Genomic DNA, 24,054 nt, shown 5'->3' with positions numbered 1-24,054 from the left:
TGCAAACTCTTAGTTGCAGCACATGGGATCTAGTTCCCTGACCACGGATCCGAACCCAGGTCCCATGCATTGGGAGCATGGAGTCTTAGCCACTGGACCATCAGGGAAATCCCTAAGTATAGTTATATTAACATGAAAGAAATATGACATTAAGAAAAACTTTTATTCATGAATATTCTAAAATCACAACTAGGAATGAAGAAAAGTTGCTTGTCTATCTGTCTCTAGAACAGCATGAAGCAAAATGAGAAAAATGTTACACAACAATGTGTGGTTTCTCAGAATATGTGGAGTTGGACTTCCCTGGTGGTGCAGTGGTTAAGAATCCGTCTGCCAATTCAGGGGACATGGGTTCGATCCCTGATCCGGGAAGATTCCACACGCCGCAGAGCAGCTAAGCCTGTGCACCACATGTACTGAGCCCACACACCACAACTACTGAAGCCCGCGTGTCTAGAGCCCGTGCTCCGCAACAGGAGAAGCCACCACAATGAGAAGCTCATGAACCGCAATGAAAAGTAGCCCCAACACAGCCAAAAATTAAAAAAAAGAAAGAAAGAAAGAAAGAAAATCTGGAGTCATCCCAAAGATATTAACAAAAAAGAAAAGCTAGGAATAAAAATAAGAATAATTTAACTTCACATTCCAGAAGTCTTGCATTATTTCTTTGGTTTCTTGAAAAGGGGTATGTTATGATGGCCTTCATGTCAATTATTACAAAGAACGTATTTGATATTGACTTTTGTGAGAAATGTCAAAGTATGTCAGAGGTTACTGTTTTAAATAGAGAAGATGTTCAATTGTGCTGCTTAATTCAGAATTCAGGAAACTTACATAAAAATACAGTAACATTCAATAATAATTCATGAGAACAATGTTAAAAAATAAACTGGGAAAATCAGGAAGTGGTATGTTTAAGGGACTGATCATGACAAGTATAATTTTGTGTGTGTTTGGTAACAAATACTACACATCAGATGTCTGGGTTAGCAAGTAAGTAACTGGGATACTTTAAACCCTGTTTTAAATGTTGCAAAAATGCAACTGCCAAGCTATTTAGACCATTTTCTTGATCCTAATGCCAATCTGCCAATTTCCTTCTCACCAGGGAGTTGTTTTGGGATTAGCAATGTTTAAAATTCACCTAAATAGGGCTTCCCTGGTGACGCAGTGGTTGAGAGTCCGCCTCGGGTTTGTGCCCAGGTCCGGGAATATCCCACATGCTACGAAGCAGCTGGGCCCGTGGGCCATGGCTGCTGAGCCTGCGCGTCTGGAGCCTGTGCTCCGCAACGGGAGAGGCCACAACAGTGAGAGGCCTGCGTAACGCAAAAAAAAAAAAAAAAAAAAAAAAATTCACCTAAATAGTGTTTCCTTCTAGAAAGGAAAAAGAAAAACACTTTAAGTATGTTAACACTAGTTAACTACCCCAACTAGGCCTTTAAATATTGCTGGGGAAGAAAAGAAGATACCAGAAGGTAGACAGAAATTATGCTCTTTGCTGTCTAGGAGTTTTTGTTTAATTCCCATGTGTTACTCAATACAGGATGTTAATATGTACTTAGAGCTAAGAAAATAATACTTACAGTCAGATAATAACAATGAGAAATGACATTAAGTATACTTATTTAATGCTGTTTTTTTCTATGCTGTTTTTTTAAATATCAATTTTCAGCTCGCCACCCCGAATGAGAAATCAAAAAGCAAGTGCCCAGGAAATAAACTGAGACGGAAATGAGGAAACCATCATCTTAACCATAAATAGTAACTAACAGTGACTGAGTACCTATTATGTGTCAGGCACGTTTCAAAATATTTTACACATATTAACTCTTTCAAGCCTCATAACGACTCTGAGAGAGGTACTAATATCATCCCGATTTTACAGTGAAGAAACAGAGACACTGAGAGGTATCTAAGCTACTATGGGAGCAAGATACAAAGCTAGGCAGATTGGCTCTCAAGCCACACTCATCCTGCAAGAAGTCCACCAGTCAACACCCCCGGACATAAGACATTTTCTTTTAAAAGTCACTACAAAGTAACACAGTGAGTAAGTTATTAGACCCCATTGCAATCACCTTGGTGGAAGGAGGGTTCAGGATTTACACTATTCCTCTCCTATACTAGACTTCCAAGAAGACAGCAGTTTAGGTAGCACATGGTTCAGGAGTTTGGGTGGACCCTTTTTTTTAAACAGAGAAATAAATACCAGACCAGGATCTGTTGTCAAGTTTGTCACAAAAAAGCTCTATCACTTTGGACATGTTGTCTCTCTAGGGCTCAAACATAAATAAACGGTGTTAGTAAATTATGTTTCAGATCTAAATATGCCCATCAATCAAGCAACCAACAAGAAGCCTTCCCTCAACATCCATCCCCTCCCCTCCTTGCACAACTCAAAGGCAGTAGCGACAGTTCTCTGAGTTCACCTCACAGCAAGTGCAGACATTTCTGACATATGAGCAGACTGAATTATGCAAGCAGTTCTGCCCACAAATAGCATCGGCTCTGAAGTCGGATCTGCATTCAAATTCAAACTGAGCTTACCAAATGCTTAGCCAGGGCAAGTTTCTAGCCTTTTAAAGTATTAACATTGGGGCTTCCCTGGTGGCGCAGTGGTTGAGAATCCGCCTGCCAATGCGGGAGACACGGGTTTGAGCCCTGGTCTGGGAAGATCCCACATGCCACGGAGCAACTAAACCCGTGTGCCACAACTACCGAGCCGGCGCTCTTAGAGCCTGCGAGCCACAACTACTGAAGCCCGTGCTCCTAGAGCCCATGCTCCACAATGAGAAGCCACGGCAATGAGAAGCCCGTGCACTGCAACGAAGAGTAGCCACTGTTCACAACTAGAGAAAGCCCACACGAAGCAACGAAGACCCAACACAGCCAAAAATAAATAAAGTCTTAACTTTTTTTCTGTAAAATGGGAATTAGTAGTAACAATGCTTACTTCTTTATAGGGTTTAAATAAAGTAATGCATGTAAAGCTCTTAGAACAGTTCCAGCACAACTTGGTATCATCCTTTCAATACGCAGTATCCAGGACCCTCTGGCCTTCTGAGATGGCCCACACTCTGTCTGTGGAGTGTGCTTCTCTCTAAATAAATCCACTTCTTACCTGTCACTTTGTCTCTCACTGAATTCTTTCTGTGATGAGACATCAAGAACCTGAGGTTCATTAAGTCCTGAGACCAGATACTGAAACCCCTACCAGGTAGAAGTTAACTGTGTGCTGCATACAAGCAGACCAGTTGGAACCGGGTCGATGATGCTGACTCCCCATTACCTCACTACCAACCAATCAAAAGAATGTCCATGAGCTGACCATGCCCTCCTCTTTGAACCGTTACTATAAAACTCATTACCTCCTCCAGGTGGTGATACATAGTTTTGAGGGCATTAGTCCGCTGTGGCCCCTTTTGCCTGGCAAAGCAATAAAGCTATTCTTTTCTACTTCAACCAAAAATAAATAAATAAAATAGTATCCAGTATGACAACTAACTGTCATCTTCCAAGCCTATCATTCCTACTAGGAAATAAATTCGTGTAGCGTTGGGAAGGTGTCATTTAATCTTTTATCCCTCACACTAAGCACAGCCTTTCATATAGGAAGAACTCAAAACCTGTTATGTAAATAAAGGACACTGACATGTATCTACTAGGTTTGGCAATCAGAACCTCATTGGTGACCTAGGCCAAACCTGATTTATTGACGGCTCGGGGTCTGGGGAGGGTGCAATGGGATATTTCTAACTACAGAGGTGGAAATATGTGAGCAGAGACAGAAAAGGACTGCTCTTTTGAGGAACATGGCTCCCAAGGGTAGGAGATAGCAGTGTGCTGTGTGGTCAAGGAAAGGCTGTTTCGAAATGAGAAATGTAGAGCATGTTTATAACTCAAGAGGAAAGAGCAAATAGAATGGGAGGTTAAAATACATAGAACAGAACACTCAGAGAGTGAAGGATCAAGACCCCAGGAGACAACGAGACCTAGAAAACGGGATAAGACAACTTTAAATAAGATTCGAGGGAAGGACATTTCCTCTGTAACAAAAGAGGCACAGAGTATTTACTTAGAATAAAAGAGGCAGAAAAAAATGTGAATGGGGGGTTTTTGGAGACTGGTTCGAGTCTGAACTATGTGAAGAGGAATGGGAGAAAAATCGAAGGACCACGAATGGCACGACGAGTCCAACAGAGATGAGCTAATAGCTGATGAAGCTGAGCAAAGATATATGGTTTATCATCCCTTTTTTTTTTCTAGTTTTATATTTATTTGAGATTTTCCATAATAAAAATGTTTGAAAAAGAAAACTACAATGATGTGGCACTACACACCCACCAGAGCAGACAAAACGAGAAAAGGCTATGTTGAGCATGTGGACCAACTCTCATCTCTATTGATGGGAGTGTCAACTGGTACAATTAACTCTCGTGTGTGTGTGTGTGTGTGTGTGTGTGTGTGTGTGTGTGTGTGTCTATTTCCTTTTTTGTTTGTTTTGTTTTTTTCTGTTTTGCTTTTTTGTTTGTTTATTTTTTGTTTATTTTTTTGGCTGTGTTGGGTCGTCGTTGCTGCGCCCAGGCTTTCTCTAGTTGTGGCAAGTGGGGGCTACTCTTCGTTGCGGCATGCGCACTCTAGGCGCGTGGGCGCAGTAGTTGCGGCGCACAGGCTTAGTTGCTCCGTGGCATGTGGGATCTTCCCAGACCAGGGCTCGAACCCGTGTCCCCTGCACTGGCGGGCGTATTCTTAACCACTGCGCCACCAGCGAAGTCCTACAATTAACTTTTGAAAATGTTTGGCAGCATCAACTAAAGCTACACAGATGTATAATCTATAAGACCCCAGAAAGCCAGTCATAGTTAGAAAACTGTATGTACGTGTGCACTAAAACAAATGCCTGAGGATGTCACAGCCGCATTTTTCACAACAGCAGAAAACTGGAGGGAAAAAATTTCATTCAACAGTAGAATGGGTAAGTCAACTGTGGTACAGTTACACAATGCGATAACATACAGCAAAGCAAATGAATAAACTAGAGCTACACAATGGGAATAATTGTACAAGCATGATAGGAAGCTTAGGGAGAAAAACTTATAAGAAAAACTTATATAACATTTATATAAAGTGCCAACACTAATCTATGCTGTTAGAAATCAGAAGACAGTGAAGGAAGTGACTGCAGGGGGCATGAGGGGACTTCTGAGTTGCAGGTTATGTAATATACCTTGATCTGGGTGATAACTGTATAGATGGGTCTGCTTTGTAATAATGTTCTAACCTGTAAACTGGTAAATAATGTTTTAAACTGCATGCTATTCTATGTATGAATGTCATACTTCAAATAGAAGGTCTATTTTATTTTATTATTATTATTTTTTTGGCGGTACGCGGGCCTCTCACTGTTGTGGCCTCTCTCGCTGTGGAGCACAGGCTCCGGAAGCGCAGGCCAAGCGGCCATGGCTCACGGGCCCAGCCGCTCCGCGGCACGAGGGATCCTCCCGGACCGGGGCACGAACCCACGTCCCCTGCATCAGCAGGTGGACTCTCAACCACTGCACCACCAGGGAAGCCCAGAAGATCTATTTTAAAATCAATTTAAAAATAACTGAAGGAGTTAAAGGCAGAAAAGTTATTTTTATTTTGTCTTTGTTAAAAATATGATGTGCTGGGAATTCCCTGGTGGTCCAGTGGTTAGGACTCGGCACTCCCACTCCGGGATCTGGGTTCAATCCCTGGTCAGGGAACTAAGACCCTGGAAGCTGCGCTGTGCAGCCAAAAAGTAAATAAATAAATATATGTGTGTGTGTGTATAAATATATGTGTGTGAGTATAATATATATATATATATATAAACGTTCTGATGTTTTATAAATGTAATTGAAAAAGTCTAGCCAAATGGCTAGCCAAAAAGTCTAGCCAACAGTCTCCCTAATGTATGCAGCTATGCATGTGCACTTTTTCTCCAGATGTGCACCCCAGTCCATGAGCAGGAGCAAAGAAACTGGCCTGTAGCATTGATCCACACCAGGAATGCGAGCTGAAATCTGACTATGGGATGCAGGATTAGGGAAGAAATTCTGGTTTTAAAGTAACCGGAAGACTAGAAGCAGGGTGGGAGGGGGTAAGGGCCTGGAGATCTCAATGACAGCAAGGTGTGATGAAAATTTGACAAAGCTGGGAAATAGTGACAATAGAGTTCAAGATTTCAAAGGAAGAACTAAGTGTAAGGAGAGGACTGACTGCCTAAGTGAAATGCACAGAAAATCACTGTGATTGAGGGATCAAGGAACTGTGATGTAGAGATGTTTGAAAAGCAAACTGTAGGACCAAAATCCTAAAATACCAAGATATGGCTATGATGGGGGTGGGGGGGGTGAGTATAAGGCAGGGCATTTCATGGTCAGTGTGAGGAAGAAACCAGAAGTTTGGCATAAACAGTGGGCGGAAGGGTTGGTACACAAGGTGAAGGGGGAAAATGATCTGCGGAAGTCAGTGGGTCCCCAAGAGAATAATGAGAAAAACATGGTTTTACATCACATAACACATCTGCTCTGCCTTATTTATTTGTTTTAATTTACTCGAGAATAAGTGTCAGTCTCCCTCCTCCAGATTGAAGTGTGCCAATAGTACTGGAATGGCATCTTCCTCATACCTCCTGAAGCACCTATTACAATGTCTCACCCACGTGTACGGATTATGTATTTACCCCCCAAACTTCTTCCACAGGGATTGAGATTCTGTACGAGAAATTTAACATATAACTTAATCAGGACCAGGGAAAGTGTAAATTATAATGTAAAACCAAACGGGGGAGTTAAGAATGTGAACACACAGATAGATTTTCTGTAAGTATCTGTTGAATTGGATTGTGACCCACCCATTCCCCCTTGCCCCTCACAAACACACAGACACACTCGGCTCAGGAAAGCATTCAGCTTTCATTTCTGATTAAAATTAATTCTCAACCACAGGGCAGACAGCAGAAGCAAAAAGAACTACAATCCTGCAGGCTGTGGAACAAAACCACAATCACAGAAAGATAGACAAGATGAAAAGGCAGAGGGCTATGTACCAGATGAAGGAACAAGATAAAACCCCAGAAAAACAACTAAAGGAAATGGAGATAGGCAACCTTCCAGAAAAAGACTTCAGAATAATGATAGTGAAGATGATCCAGGACCTCGGAAAAAGAATGGAGGCAAAGATCGAGAAGATGCAAGAAATGTTTAACAAAGACCTAGAAGAATTAAAGAACAAACAGAGATGAACAATACAATAACTGAAATGAAAAATACACTAGAAGGAATCAATAGCAGAATAACTGAGACAGAAGAACGGATAAGAGACTTGGAAGACAGAACGGTGGAAATCACTGCCGTGGAACAGAATAAAGAAAAAAGAATGAAATGAAGACAGCATAAGAGACCTCTGGGACAAAATTAAACGCAACAACATTCGCATTATAGGGGTCCCAGAAGGAGAAGAGACAGAGAAAGGACCCGAGAAAATAGTTGAAGAAATTATAGTGGAAAACTTCCCTAACATGTGAAAGGAAATAGCCACCCAAGTCCAGGAAGCACAGAGTCCCAGGCAGCGTAAACACAAGGAGAAACACGCCAGGACACACAGTAATCAAACTGACAAAAATTACAGACAAAGAAAAATTATTAAAAGCAACAAGGGAAAAATGACAAATAACATAAAAGGGGACTCCCATAAGGTTAACAGCTTATGTTAAGGGAAGAACGTACAACCAAGGCTACTCTCCCAGGCAAGGATCTCATTCAGATTCAAGGGGAAAATCAAAAGCTTTACAGACAAGCAAAAACGAGGAGAACTGAGGACCACAAAACCAGCTCTACAACAAATGCTAAAGGAACTTTTCTAGGCAGGAAACACAAGAGAAGGAAAAGACCTACAATAACAAACCCAAAACAATTAAGAAAATGGTAATAGGAACATATATGTCGGTAATTACCTTAAATGTGAATAGATTAAATGCTCCAACCAAAAGACACAGGCTCTCTGAATGGATACAAAAACAAGACCCATATATATGCCGTCTACAAGAGACCCATTTCAGACCTAGGGACACATACAGACTGAAAGTGGGGGTATGGAAAAAGATATTCCATGCAAATGGAAATCAAAAGAAAGCTGGAGTAGCAATTCTCATATCAGACAATATAGACTTTAAAACAAAGACTATTACAAGAGACAAAGAAGGACACTACATAATGATCAAGGGATCAATCCAAGAAGATATAACAATTATACATACATATGCACCCAGCATAGGAGGACCTCAATACATAAGGCAACTGCTAACAGCTATAAAAGAGGAAATTGACAGTAACACAATAACAGTGGGGGACTTTAACACCTCACTAACACCAATGGACAGATCATCGACAGAAAATTAATAAGGAAACACATGCTTTAAATGACACAATAGACCAGACAGATTTAATTGACATTTATAGGACATTCCATCCGAAAAAAGCAGACTACACTTTCTTCTCAAGTGCACACAGAACATTCTCGAGGATAGATCACATCTTGGGTCACAAATCAAGCCTTGGTAAATTTAAGAAAACAAATATCAAGCATCTTTTCCGACTACAACACTATGAGATTATAAGTCATTTACAGGGGGCTTCCCTGGTGGTGAAGTGGTTGGGAGTCCGCCTGCCAATGCAGGGGACACGGGTTCGTGCCCCAGTCTGGGAGGGTTGCACATGTCGCAGAGTGGCTGGGCCCGTGAGCCATGGCCGCTGAGCCTGCACGTCCAGGGACTGTGCTCCGCGACGGGAGAGGCCACCGCAGTGAGAGGCTCACGCACCTAAAAAAAAAAAAAAAGGGGGGGCTTCCCTGGTGGTGAAGTGGTTGGGAGTCCGCCTGCCAATGCAGGGGACACGGGTTCGTGACCCGGTCCAGGAAGATCCCACCTGCTGTGGAGCAGCTGGGCCCGTGAGTCACGGCTGCTGAGCCTGCGCTTCTGGAGCCTGTGCTCCACAAGGGGAGAGGCCACAACAGGGAGAGGCCCACGTACCGAAAAAAAAAAAAAAAGGGGGGGCTTCCCTGGTGGTGAAGTGGTTGGGAGTCCGCCTGCCAATGCAGGGGACACGGGTTCGTGACCCGGTCCAGGAAGATCCCACCTGCTGTGGAGCAGCTGGGCCCGTGAGTCACGGCTGCTGAGCCTGCGCTTCTGGAGCCTGTGCTCCACAAGGGGAGAGGCCACAACAGGGAGAGGCCCACGTACCGAAAAAAAAAAAAAAAGGGGGGGCTTCCCTGGTGGTGAAGTGGTTGGGAGTCCGCCTGCCAATGCAGGGGACACGGGTTCGTGACCCGGTCCAGGAAGATCCCACCTGCTGTGGAGCAGCTGGGCCCGTGAGTCACGGCTGCTGAGCCTGCGCTTCTGGAGCCTGTGCTCCACAAGGGGAGAGGCCACAACAGTGAGAGGCCCACGTACCACAAAAAAAAAAAAAAATCATTTACCAGGAAAGAACCGTAAAAACCACAAATACATGAAGGCTAAACAATACATTACTAAATAACCAAGAGATCACTGAAGAAATCAAAGAGGAAATCAAAAAATATGGAGAGACAAATGAAAATGAAAACACGATGATCCAAAACCTATGGGATGCAGGAAAAGCAGTTCTAAGAGGGAAGTTTATAGCAATACAAGCCTACCTCAAGAAACAAGAAAAATCTCAAATAAACAATCTAAACTTACACCTAAAGGAACTAGAGAAAGAAGAATAAGCAAAACTCAAAGTTAGCAGAAGGAAAGAAATCATAAAGATCAGAGCATAAATAAATGAAAGAGAAACAAAGAAAACAATAGCAAAGATCAATAAAACTAAAAGTTGGTTCTTTGAGAATATAAACAAAATTGATAAACCTTTAGCCAGACTAATCAAGAAAAAGAGAGAAAGGACTCAAATCAATAAAATTAGAAATGAAAAAGGATAAGTTACAATGGGCACTGCAGAAATACAAAGCATCTTACTACTACAAGCATCTTACTACTACTACAAGCAACTCTATGCCAATAAAATGGACACCTGTAAGAAACAGACAGATTCTTAGAAAGGTATAACCTTCCAAGACTGAAACTGGAAGAAATAGAAAATATGAACAGACCGATCACAAGTAATGAAATTGAAACTGCAATTTAAAATCTTCCAACAAACAAAAGTCCAGGACCACATGGCTTCACAGGCAAATTCTAGCAAACATTTAGAGAGGAGCTAACACCCATCCTTCTCAAACTCTTCCAAAAATTGCAGAGGAAGGAACACTCCCGAACTCATTCTATGAGGCCACCATCACCCTGATACCAAAACCAGACAGAGATGCTACAAAAAAAAGAAACGTACAGACCAATATCATTGATGAATATAGATGCAAAAATCCTCAACAAAATACTAGCAAACAGAATCCAACAGCACATTAAAAGGTTCATACACCATGATCAAGTGGGATTTATCCCAGGGATGCAAGGACTCTTCAAAATACACAAATCAATCAATGTGATACACCATATTAACAAATTGAAGAAGAAAAACCATATGATATCTCAATAGATGCAGAAAAAGCTTCTGACAAAATTCAACACCCATTTATGATAAAAACTCTCCAGAAAGTGGGCATAGAGGGAACCTAATAAAGGCCATATGTATGACAAACCCACAGCAAACATCATTCTCAATGGTGAAAAACTGAAAGCATTTCCTCTAACATTAGGAACAAGACAAGGATGTCCACTCTCACCACTATTAGTCAACATAGTTTTGGAAGTCCTAGCCATGGCAATCAGAGAAGAAAAAGAAATAAAAGGAATACAAATTGGAAAAGAAGAATTAAAACTGTCACTGTTTGCAGATGACACAATACTATACGTAGAGAATCCTAAAGATGCCACCAGAAAACTACTAGAGCTAATCAATGCATTTCATAAAGTTTCAGGATACAAAATTAACGCACAGAAATCTCTTGCATTCCTATACACTAACAATGAAACATCAGAAAGAGAAATTAAGGAAACAATCCCATTCACCATTGCAACAAAAAGAATAAAATACCTAGGAATAAACCTACCTAAGGAGGTAAAAGACCTGGACTCAGAAAACTGTAAGACCCTGGTGAAAGAAATCAAAGATGACAGAAACAGATGGAGATATACCATGTTCTTGGATTGGAAGATGACTATACTACCCAAAGCAATCAACAGATTCAATGCAATCCCTATCAAATTTCCAATGGCATTTTTTACAGAACTATAAAAAAGCCAGACACTATAAAACTCTTATAGAAAACATAAGAACACACTTTGACATAAATCACAGCAAGATCTTTTTTGACTCACCTCCTACAGTAATGGAAATAAAAACAAACAAATTGGACCTTTGCATAGGGCTTCCCTGATGGTGCAGTGGTTAAGAATCCGCCTGCCAATGCAGGGGGCATGGATTCGAGCCCTGGTCCGGAAAGATCCCACATGCCACGGAGCAACTTAGCCCGTGTGCCACAACTACTGAGCCTGTGCTCTAGAGACCATGAGCCCCATCTACTGAGCCCGTGTGCCACAACTACTGAAGCCCATGCACTTAGAGCCCGTGCTCTGCAATGAGAAGCCACCACAATGAGAAGCCCACGCACCACAATGAAGAGTAGCCCCCACTCACCGCAACTAGAGAAAGCCTGCATGCAGAATGAAGACCCACCACAGCCAAAGATAAATAAATAAAATAAATAAATTTATTTTTTAAAAAATAAACCACCCAGTCAAAAAATGGGCCAAAGAATACATACAGATGGCCAAGGGGCACATGAAAAGCTGTTCAACATCACTCATTATTAGAGAAATGCAAATCAAAACTACAATGAGGTAGCACCTCACACTCGTTAGAATGGCCATCATCAAAAAATCTACAAACCACAAATGCTGGAGAGGGTGTAGAGAAAAGGGAACCCTCTCACACTGTAGGTGTGAATGTAAATTGATACAGCCACTATGGAGAAAGTATGGAGGTGCTTTAAAAAACTAAAAATAGAATTACCATATGACCCAGCAATCCCACTACTGGGCATATACCCAGAGAAAACCATAATTCAAAAAGACACATGCACCCCAATGTTCATTGCAGCACTATTTACAATAGCCAGGTCATGGAAGCAACCTAAATGCCCATCGACAGATGGAATGGATAAAGATGTGGTAAATATATACAATGGAATATTACTCAGCCATAAAAAGAAACGAAATTGGGTCATCTGTAGAGATGTGGATGGTCCTAGAGTCTGTCATACAGAATGAAGTAAGTCAGAATGGAATTTCTATATTCCATTAACATGGAATCTAGAAAAATGGTACAGATGAACCAGTTTGCAAGGCAGAAATAGACACAGATGTAGAGAACAAACGTATGGACACCAAGGGGGGAAAGCGGGGCGGGGGTTTGGGGGGAAATTAATTGGGAGGTTGGGATTGACATACATACACTAATATGTATAAAATAGATAACTAATTTAAAAAAATGAAAACCCTTCCATAAATAAATAAAATTAATTCTCAGTGAATTGAGGGGAAAGGAGTACGCCACATTTCTGTTCAACTCCAGTCTGAAGTTAAGAGGTCTAAAGAAAGAGCAAAGCACACATAATGGAATCCAACTGTTCGAGGGTATCAAAAATGGAATTTTCTTATACAACCTATCTGTTCAAATTAGCATGCAATCATTTCAGCCTTTCTAAATAAAAGTTTTGTTTTTTTAAGCCTTAAAAAAAAAATTAAGTCTCAGCCTGTTTTCAGTCTATGTAGTGTATTATTTCCCCCATGTTCTCTAATACAGAGATGCTAATTTCAGAAGTCTCTGGCAAAACAAATGCAAATAGGGTATTTTGCATTATGGGTAAAGCAGATCCGTTGCCATAGTGAATATTTTCATCACCTTCGTAAAATAACATGTATTGCTTCATTTTAAGAAATCTGCCTTTGCCTCCTTGTTCAAAAACGACCTCAGGCTCTCTTTTCTTCCTTTAATTAACATGAAACAGGAAAAGTGAGTACCCGGCCAAAACAACAAAAAAAGCAAAGAAACTCAGGTGATGTGTCTTATAAAGATGAGATCACAGGAAAAAAAAAGCAGACATAACAGCAAAACAAGCAAATGTTACCTACTTACGGAAAATACTGAAGTTAATAAAGAAAAGGTTAGTTACAATAAAAAAAAAAAACCCTGTTGTAAGCGTGTCTAACTGTTGTAAGATTGCCTCAATCTTGGCATGATTTCCTTTCTAATATCCCAAAATAAATTCAAATTTCCTAGCAACCATCACCAGGGACCACTCTATCCTTACTTTCAATCTTTCCATAAATGCATTTATTCCCCCCATAGGCAAGCTAAAAATATTATTTTGTCCATATATTTGTTTTTTCTACCTTATACCTAAAATATAAATGCATATAACTACCAAAAAAGGACAGCTGATATAATTTTGTGTGCAACAAATGCTCTGATGATTACAAGAAACTAACAAGAGACATTATTTAACTTGCTGTCAACAGGAATACTGTGATACAAATAATTATTTTAGATAAAATCTCATGAGAGCAGTTCCAAAGACACTTTCCATTTGACAAAGCTGTTTTGATGGCACACCACACCCATGCTATTTTAGTTAGTGGAATGTTCTGAAACTAAGTATGATGGAAGGTGACTGGGAACTAAAGCTCCAAGTTCTAGACCTGTGCTGACCAAAAAGGGTATCTGCTAGCCACACACAGCTACTGAGCACGTGAAATGTGGCCAGTGCAAACTGAGATGTGCTGTAGGTAAAATACCAGATTTTGAAGGCTTAGTATAAAAAAAAAAAAATCTTACTGATGTTCAACTTGACTACATATGGAATTAATATTTTGTATATATTGGGTTAAACAAAATATATACAAATTGATTTCACCTTTTCCTTTTCACTTTTAAATGTGACTACCAGAACATTTTAAATGACATATGTTTCTACTAGGACAGCATTGTCTTGGACCAATGCCATAATTTATTGAACTTAAGGCCTTGGCTTTACAACTTGATTCCTTATTAAAAAAAAAAAAAAAAAAGGTGTCCTTCCTACCCATAGGCTGTCAGGAGAGTGGATTCAAATGAGATGCATGTGAAACTGTCTTTAAAAACACAGTAAGATCACTTTTCTAGCCCAGAGTTACCAGCTCATTCTAAAAGTATCAGATTTCACAGTGTACAACCAAGTAGGTTAAAGAGTCTTCTCAATTCTTACTGTAGAACTATCCAGGGCACAAAACACTTGAAGTTTCTGTCTGGTCCATTAAAGAAAACCCCCATGGGAATAGTCTGGTATTCAAGAGTTCAAAGCACTCTTCACTGGGGAATCTGAGAGACTGAGGAGGGTCAACTAGAGTCACTCTAACAATTCAACAAAGATGTGGCTCAACACGTTTGATTTCACCGTATCTGCATATTCCTTGAGATTCCTTGAGAGCATTTTTATCTGTGCAACCAAACCATACTTCCTTTGGAGAAACCTGTAAAACTCACACAGGGACTCCCCTGGTGGCGCAGTGATTAAGAATCCACCTGCGAATGCAGGGGACATGGGTTCGAGCCCTGGTCTGGGAAGATCCCACATGCCTCGGAGCAACTAAGCCCGTGTGCCACAACTACTGAAGCCCGTGTGCCTAGAGCAGCCCTGGGGCTACCCTGGTGGCGCAGTGGTTGAGAGTCCGCCTGCCGATGCAGGGGACACGGGTTCGTGCCCCGGTCCGGTAAGATCACACATGCTGCGGAGGGGTATAAATAAATAAATAAATAAATAAATAAATAAATACTCACACAGAACATACAGTTACATGATAGGGAAGTGAAAAAGTAATCATGATTAGTTATGTTGCTTCTTCCTGAAATCTAAAGTTTCATTTCTTAGAAGTAAATGAAACAGCATTCCCATTCCAACCTGTAAAATATCTCTGAAAGAATGAAAGTGATTTAATAGTCTGTAAAGAAATTTGCATTGTCTCAGTATGTATAAACATTGGTTAATGTGACTATTAATCCTTTTCTCACCAACTATCAAAGGACAAACTGAACCCTGCCATTGATCTCACACCTACCCTAAAAATAGACTGTTACTATCTCCTTCCCTTATCCTACCTTCCCTTTGTCAACAGAGCAGGCAATAACCTTTTCTACCAGCACCCTGCCAATTAAAATAAACCGCAAATACTGCTGAGTCAAGCTAAGGCCTTTAAGGCTTAAACTTTAATTGGCCAGCTCATTATTAGAAACCAGAAAGGGTGAGTCAATGAGGGGAGGGAAAGCCTACAGAAAAGACCAGTGGGAAAGCACAAAAGAGGTAAATGTTCCTTTAAGTCACCATTTTGCCACTGAATACAGAAACATTTTCAACTTCCTTCCCATTTTCTTTTACCTGGAGACAGTAATGGATTCAACAAAGTGAACAAATTACAAAGAATATCAATAAATGAGCCCCAAGAGATCACCAAACCATAAACTACCAGCCTCCTGTACAGACCACTTCACTGTGCCAAGGTGAAGTTCTCCCATCCCCCTCACACTCCACCATTTGTAATTTCAGCCCCACTGAAGAAATTAAGTAGAAAATAAAGGAGCCAGGGCCAAAAAAGGTTACTGCTCTTTACTTCCACTTAGCATCATATTCTTAATAGAAACCAACCTAATTCCAAAACCAATCTAACAATTATTCTAGAACATTAGATTTGTTTTCTTTAAAAAATGCAAGGAAGGCACTTCCCTGATGGTCCAGTGGCTATGGTTCTGAGCTCCCAATGCAGCAGGCCTGGGTTCCATCTCTGGCCGGGGAACTAGATCCCGCATGTGCGCCGCAACTAAAGATCCCACGTGCCACAACTTAGACTGGCGCAGCCGAAATGCATACATAAATAAAAATAAAAATGCTACATAGATGACAGTAAGATAAATCCATAAGCTCATTTCAGTTAGATAATTTTTAATTATTTTCCAGGTTAGCTTAATAATTAAATAATTTTAAAATTATTTTAACGTTCGCATCCATTACTTGCTGCCCACCAAATGAAGCAAATCAAAAGCTCCCAGTCTCAATTCTTGCCTTTACTTAGTTACACGTGATAATGATTTGAGTACGACAGAGGAAAGGCGGAAACGAAGGGAGAGGGGAGAACAGGCTGCAAGCAGGGGATTAAAATGAGACTGGAGTGGTAACATAAATTCACTCCAATACTGAACGCATGGCAGGGCTGACACACACAAAGCTGGCCTGTGCAGGACACCGAGCCCAGCCCTGCTCACCTCTTCAATGATATACCTTTTCTTGATCTTCAGATACTCTTTCCCTTCCAGGTCTTTTCTCAAGCCAACAAACAGAAATTCCTGCCTATTACATCTTTCCCCATTTATTTCCTCACTCAATGAAAAACCAATTATGAGGCTACTTCAACCATCTTAAGAGATGGTGGTATACACTGAGGTACGCTGTATCCCTCCAGGAGTGGCTGGAGGGATACAAGTGACTTAGAAACTGGGTATAAGCTGGGGAGAGAATACGAAAAGTCAAGTAAGGTATCCAGATTTTTGCCTGGGCATTTTGGTGGCTGAAAATGCCATTTAATGTGAGAGAGAACAGTGGTTTGGAGACTGGTTCAACTGGTGGTACCTGTGGGAAGTCTAAGCAGAGCTGTCAAGTGAGTGGTTTGACATTATGGGCAAAGCTTTGGGAGAGTGAGACAGGAAACAGACTGGAGGCTGTAAGGACATAAATGGTAACTGAAGCCAGAAACTGACATTTAAGTAGAGGGAGGAAAGTGGGCCCACAAAGGAGAATGAGGAACAGCTCAAGGAGGAAAGAGATTAGTCAATAGAGCCATTCTCGCTAAGAGGTTTAAGAGGTTGAAGGTGTGACATGTCCACTGGATGCAGCCACAGCGGCCACTGCGGTTTCACAGGAGTAGAGTGGGGTGAAAATCAGATTGCAAAGGGTGGAAGAATTGATGCATATGAAGGAAAATAATGGAGTCAACAAATCCACTCCTTCAAGAAATCCGGTGGAGAAAAGGAGAGACAGGCAGTGCTGAAAGAGGGATATAAGGGTTGAAGCCATGTCCGGAGGGATATTTAAGCTTTTTTAAAGTTGATGGGATCCCTACATAAGAGATGGGATGAGACAGTGACATCCCCTGGGAAGCCAAAGGGTTCAGAGTCCCGGAATGAGTGTAAAGAGGAATACACTGTTTTAAAGAATGATCATGTGAGCAAGGTTCTATGTCTGGGAGGTTGGGAAGTTAAGAGTTCTAGATAAACAATGAAGACCTACTGTATGGCACGGGGAACTATATTTAGTACCTTGTAATAACCTATAATGTAAAAGAATCTGAGAAAGTGTGTGTGTGTGTGTGTGTGTGTATATATACACACACACACACTGAATCACTTTGCTGTACACCTGAAACATTGTTAATCAACTAAACTTCAATAAACACACACACACACAGAGGTTAGAGTTCTTATCTTCTGGCTTCTACCTTCTCCCATGGAGTCTGCTCCTGTCCCCAGGAATGAAGGCCATACGTGCAACATGCACTAAACCAACTGCAAGTGCAAAGTAATCTCTTATTCTCTACTTACCTGATGCCCTCTCCTCAATCTCTTAAAATCTAGCTTTACTCTCAGTACAGGTACTGTCCTCCCTCTGGATTCTATCACTTCCAAAATGTTCTTAATAATCTCCTAATGTAAGACCCACTGGCCTCATTTCTTCATCAGTTTCTGGGAAACCCTCATCCTCTAGTTCCCCTGCACTCTCCATCCCTCCTTACTGTCCCCGGTTCCTCACCTCCTGACTACTTGTTAGATGTTGATGTTCCCCAGCATCACATTTCACCTACTTTTCTAGTCCTACCTGCTTTTCCTGGTTAACCAGACACAGATGCCACCTATCAGCAGTGATGCTCAATTCTGTATCACCCATCTTTGCCTCTCTCCTGAGATCCAGTCCTTTGCTTAAGTCTTCCTACTGGGTATCTTTCACTTCCATTCCCCTCAGGCACCACAAATACAGCTTGTCCAAAGCTCACTGTCATCTCCCTAAAACTCGTTTCTCCTTTCTTTACTCCCTATAGATTAGTGACATGATCATTAACTCAAGCCAGAAATCTTACTGGCTCCCTCCAGCTTTTTCTTGCCACTCATTCAATCAACCAGATACCAGGTTCCTCTGCATCTCCCTCAGAACAATTTTCAGATGAAACAAGAAGCCCAGCACCACTCTGCTGTATTTCAACAGGGACTGCTTGTGTCCAGGTCATCCCAGATGGATTAATGCGTTAGATCTATTGGTCCTACCTGCCTCCAGAACTGCTGCAGAGTTCTACACCATTCAAGAGAATAAATCTCAGTGTAGAACCTCACTTCTTTAACACCTCCACAAGCTTCTCAGCGCCAGTCTTGGGGGATCGTCTCCTAAGCTCTCGGCACAGTCTCTGGGTCTCTGTCCACTCAAAGTGTACCCAGCAGTGACATCATGTGGAACCTGTTAAAATGTAAACTCTCAAGCTCCACCCCACATGCCCTCATAATGACTCAGGTGCACATCAAAAAGAGAAGTGTTAGTTAGATGCCTTATGCGCACTGAACCCAAGGCACATTATCCCTTTCAGATCTCCATCTGCTGGGAACGTTCCACCAAACCTTTTGCACCTTGCAAACACCTGCACTATTGTAGGGGCATCTAGCACAGCCACAGTATACAGTAGGCCATAGATAGCTGAATGACTGGATCATTTAATCAGTTAATTAATGGTAAGTTCAGTTGAGGACCTACAGAGTCTGAGGTACTCAAGTGCATTCAGATGGGATGCTGAATGTTAGGCAGCTGGAAATAGTGGCCCAGAATTCAAAGGAGAGGTGAGTTGGCAACATTTTTAAGTCACTAGCAACAATTCTGAGTGTACAGTGATGGACAGATGAAGTCACTCAGGTTTAAGATGGAGACTGAGAAGAGGGCTATGGGTTAAATCATGGGGGAGGCTGGCATTTAAGGGACCTATTGAAGAAGGTAGTGAAGGGCAGGTTAATAGGTGTCAAGGAGCTCTAAAGAAATAAGTGGATTTGGCACGTGGTTATTGATACCTTTGGCAACTGAAGCAGGTGAGTTGAGACAGAATAATGAGGTCAGAGATAAAGCAGAGGCTTAACTTCTAACAATGGAATGAAGTAAGGCTAGTGGAATGATCACTAGTGGAGGACCATCTTTATTGGATGAGAAGGGAAAGAGATATAACTGATGAGAGCCATATCATATACATAGGCCTATTGGCAAAGAGGCTGAAAACGTTCAACCGTGCAACATTTGCCGAACACTTGCTGTCTGCCAGGTGCCACAAGCTAACACCGGGACTGTAACAATGAACAGCAGCACAGGTAATGCCCCTGCCCTCTGACCTAGTACAATGAGATATGTTGGGTAATTTTATGGAAACCCCCACAACAGATAGGGTAATGAGTCAATGTTGGGTGGCTTGCCTTGGAGAAGGGCAACTTTTGCCCTGGTGGTGGTATAATGACAGGAATGTATTAAGAGAGAGGCATATGAGGGGATAAAGTTCACATCTAATAATCTTCATTTTTTCAAGTAAAGGAAAAAACACCAGGTAAAGCAAAACAATAAACATTTCCCACTATATCAACTGATACAGTGGGATTCCCGTTCTTGACACAAGCAGCAACTGAAGCACAGAGAACAGGGTCCTGCTGCCACTGCATGGCTAACAAGTGGTCTGGAGACCAGAATCACTGGCCAGTACTTTGCTTTCACTCATATTGACACTGTGAAAAGCACAACAGCACCCCAAACTTTAACACTGTCATCCCCAGGTGACAATGATGCTGCTGCTGGGTCATGGGCCATTTAAGCTTACAACACCAGTCTAAGCCCTGGATCCTCGTGCTCGCAGAGAGACTGAAAATATTCAACTAAGATCAAGAAATTAAAAGGCTAATAATAAAAGCCTTCAGTACTTGGCACAGGGTCAAACCAACAGCAGGTTCTTAATAAATGACAGTAACCAGTGATACAAATTTAAGATGTCGATTAGAGGTAATCAAAGAGGAAAGTGGCAGCATAGTGATAAGAGCAGGGGTTCAGAAGGAAAGTTGTGACCTTGGCGAGTAAAGTTATACAACCACTTCATGCCTCAGTTTCTCCACTTGTACAGTAGGGATCATTATAATACATATATATCCTCCAGGGCTGCAAGGTACATTAAACGAGTGTATGTAAAGCCCTTAGAACAGTGCCTGGCATTTAATAACTGAGTAATCAGGGACATCCCTGTTGGCACAGTGGTTAAGAATCCGCCTGCCAATGCAGGGGACACAGGTTCGAGCCTTGGTCCAGGAAGATCCCATATGCCGTGGAGCAACTAAGCCCGTGCGCCACAACTACTGAGCCTGCATTCTAGGGCCCGTGTGCCACAACAACTGAGCCCGCGTGCCTAGAGCCCGTGCCCCGCAACAAGAGAAGCCACCGCAACGAAGAGTAGCCCCTGCTCGCCACAACTAGAGAAAGCGCGCGCGCAGCAACGAGGACCCAACGCAGCCAAAAATAAATAAATTTATTTTTAAGAAAATAACTGCATAATCAAGGCTTTATTTTTACTACTACTGCTACTGCTCTACCACTACTGACACTACTATTACTAGTGGTACGACTTGCTACTAGGTAGGAGATAAAAACGCATCAAAAAGTGTTCCATCAGCAACCAGAGTACAACAGAAAACTCTACAACCCACATAGAGACAGCTCTAGAGGAAGATCTACTAATAGCACTGCAATTTTTAATATGTAAGCCTCCACCTTGTTTTGCCAATTGTAGAATCCAATAATGTTACCACCCAAACTGAGTTCATGGCAATAAATTTCTAAGATGTCAAGAAGTATCTGAAGAAATACCCAAAGCCATACATCAATTACAGTTTTTGAGTTGTTTCCTAAGCTGGAAAATTGAAGTAAAATAGTTTAGTTGAAGCCAACAGTCCTTTAAAGAGATGTTCACTGTACCATAGTGTACAGTTTATGAGCAGAATGACTCTATATGTATCAAAATATCCTAGGATGAGATTGTGCCTACCAAAGTGAGGCATCCAGAAAAAAATGAAATCCAGACAATTATCCTGATATCCCTGTGGGTGGGGGTGGGGGGGAATCCGCTATATGGTTTATGTTCTTCCACTTCTCTGCTCTAGATATAGGCTAAAACATTTTTTTCCACAGAGATCACAATGTTCTCAACTTCTACTTCAGTTTAGTCCTTGACCAAAACAAGGTGTAACGTTATCATGTAAAATGGTTACTGACTCTTAGCTTTTCTGGAAGCTTTACTTTGGAAATTTCAGCCATGTCTAAATGATATGTATTAAAAAGGTGGAGGTAATGCTATAGACTCATATCGAAGATTAGATTTGTTAACAGAATGTTGATCCCATGAGTAATGCTCACAGCTGGGGCATCCAACAATGGAATTAACATTTCAACAGGAAGCAGAGCCATCCCAACAGAAAGGACCACTCGATCCAGCTCTAGAGCGCTTAAAATATTATCCTTCCGGAGGCTACACAAAGTGTGCCTCCTAGGGTCCCACCGATGGATTTTTTTGTTGTTGTGGTTGGTTTAATGAATCCTTTGGTTCTAAAATGCTTACTTTGACAAGACAGTATCAGTTGGTTAAAGCACAGACATGGCAACAAATCAGTTTTTTAAAGATATCGAACGATTATGCCTTATGTCCACGCAGTTTTAAATGCCCTTTTACCCTCCCGAGAAAGGCGCAGTCGAACATGTATTACTTGGCGAATCCTTTCGAAATTCCCTGTACAAGTCATCATCAAAATGAATCAAAACATTATAAACTCAAAACCAAGGTTACTAATTTCTCCTCTGCACTTTGCCCCACGACTGCAGAAATCAATACTGCATTTTTGCAGGAATCTACTTCTGATTTTCCACAGTCCACTTCGTCGAGTTACCGTCTAGTTAACAGCTCGTGCCTGGGCTCGCCTCTTCCATGAGACCAAGAATGCCCAGCCTACAGTTCGTTCAGCGCCTCTTTCCTAGAGGTAGCTTGGACGATCTGAGGCACTGAAAAGCTCAGTGTCCATTTAATCATGGCGTTTGTAATTCGGTCTCCTGGCTTGGACTGCTCGACACCTGAAAACTCGCCGCCCAAGGCTTTTGAAACCGGGTAACCCCGATGGAAACGACACCGCGGCTAACAAGGGAAAGGGCAAGAGCAAATAAAGCAAAGCCCGCACCCGCGGCAAAGAATAGTCTGGGAGAGACGCCAGGCGCAGCCGGCACGCCGCGCCCACCCACCCGCGCCCGGGGAGCCCTCTCCACCGCCGCCCCAGATCCCGGGGCTCGGTCCCCCACTCCAACGCCCCCCCGGTACCCCACGGCCCCGCAGGGCTCCCCTCCCAGCGGCCCCACCCACCTTCGGGGCTCGCGCGCCCGGTCCGGCAAAATCACCCCGGTGCAATTCCGCGCGCACCGCCACGACTGCCGCAGCGCCCCCAAATCGCGCCCGCCCCCTCCCCCAAGCCTCATTGTTCCCGGGTGGCAGCAGGCAGCGAGCGCCCCAGGGTTGGCCAGGCAATAAAGACCCGAGGGACCGATCTGTCCCCCACTCACCCGCGACTCCGCACAGAAGCACGAAGCGCAGCAGAAGCGCCATGGTGGCGGCCCAGCTGTGGGCGACGACTGCAGGTAGGCGGCTCTCACCCGGGGTCTCAGTCACCCGGCTCCCCGCGCGTTCCCGACCCGCTGGCTGCGGCGGCACCTCGCAGCCCGGTCCCACCCCGCCCTCGCTCGGCAGGTGAAACACGTCACTTCCGGTAGTAGCGAAGCCCCGCGGCGCGCGCCGTCCCTGCCAGGCGCGTGGGGTTGCTATGGCAACCGGGAGCCCCCCCGGCGGTCTGCCCCGGGACCCACGCGAGTAAGGAACTCCTGCCAGCGGAGCTCGGGCGTTGACGTGCGCCGGCAGCCACTCGCCCCAAGCCTTAACTCGGATCCCCCCCTCAATGCCTTCAGTTAAATTGGGTTTGTGCACGTGGGTCGGGCCAGCCCCTCTCCCAGACGACTGAAACGGCTGTCGCACCCTGGCTTAAAGGCAAGGCACGGGACAAAACTCGCCCACCTGCGCCCGGACCCTGAAATGCAACTAAAGCAGTCAGCCCCGCCTGCACTTACCCCACCCTCCCCTCAGGGTAGTAGGGGTGGGAGCCTCCAGCCACGCCTACTATCTCTGGATGTTTGCTGCTGCGGCGGGCTCTTCCACCTAAGGCCCTAGAGGAAGACAAGTGGGCAGCCCTGGCATTTGCTCCCCTCTCGTAGAGTCCTTTCAGGCTGATGTAGAAGAAGGCTAGAGAAGGCTTTTCCCCATCTCCAGTAGTGACTAAGCTAATTTGGGATATACCCGGATTGGGCTTCCTCCCTTGTGTTTAAACGTTATTCCAGCTCTGAAATTGGCCAACAAGGACCGGTGAGGTTGAAAAGCGGGTCTCAGTAGGGACGGTTAAAGGCTTGGGGCGCGGGGCGGGCGCGGGCGGTAGCTGGGAGACCAGGGGATTAGAGATCTTGAATCTCGCAGAATCTCCCGGTCAGCCCTGCAATGTCGCTTCTGCCTCCTGGTGCCCTCCATTACTTGTTCTTCGTTGGTCTTTCCGGATAACGTTTATTTATATCTGCTGAGAGACTTTGGTGTCTTAGTGAGGAGAGAAGCAGTATTGTGCAGTGGGTAAATTCTTGGGCTCCGGAATGGGGTAGTAACTGGGCAAGTAACTTAGAAACAGCACCTACTCCAAGGGTAGCTATGAAAATTAGAGACAATGCACAAAAGTATGCTTGGCACCGTGCCTGGCACATAGTAAGTGGTCAGTAAAGTGGAAGTTAAAAAAAATAATATTGGAAAATTCTTGTTATTTATTAAACTAGCAAAGAAAG

The 24,054-nt window shown here is 43.0% G+C and overlaps 1 protein-coding gene across 2 annotated transcripts in view; it reads right to left on the bottom strand.

The window, feature by feature from the left end:
- Positions 1-22,888, bottom strand: part of CXADR (CXADR cell adhesion molecule) — a 71,577-nt gene extending 48,689 nt beyond the window's left edge. The window contains exon 1 of one of the 2 annotated variants that reach the window (XM_024732034.1): positions 22,744-22,888. In XM_024732034.1, the coding sequence (XP_024587802.1) occupies positions 22,744-22,786 (43 nt within the window). In that variant the 5' untranslated portion in view covers positions 22,787-22,888. The remainder of the gene's footprint in view (positions 1-22,743) is intronic. The other variant, XM_024732036.1, reaches the window with a different exon arrangement.
- Positions 22,889-24,054: the final 1,166 nt, after the last annotated feature.

Source organism: Neophocaena asiaeorientalis, unplaced genomic scaffold (assembly GCF_003031525.2).
Source record: "Neophocaena asiaeorientalis asiaeorientalis breed wild unplaced genomic scaffold, Neophocaena_asiaeorientalis_V1.1 scaffold55, whole genome shotgun sequence".
In the NCBI taxonomy this organism is placed as follows: Eukaryota; Metazoa; Chordata; class Mammalia; order Artiodactyla; family Phocoenidae; genus Neophocaena; species Neophocaena asiaeorientalis.
Note: the sequence above shows the minus strand (reverse complement) of the source record. Positions and strands in the feature narration are given on the sequence as shown.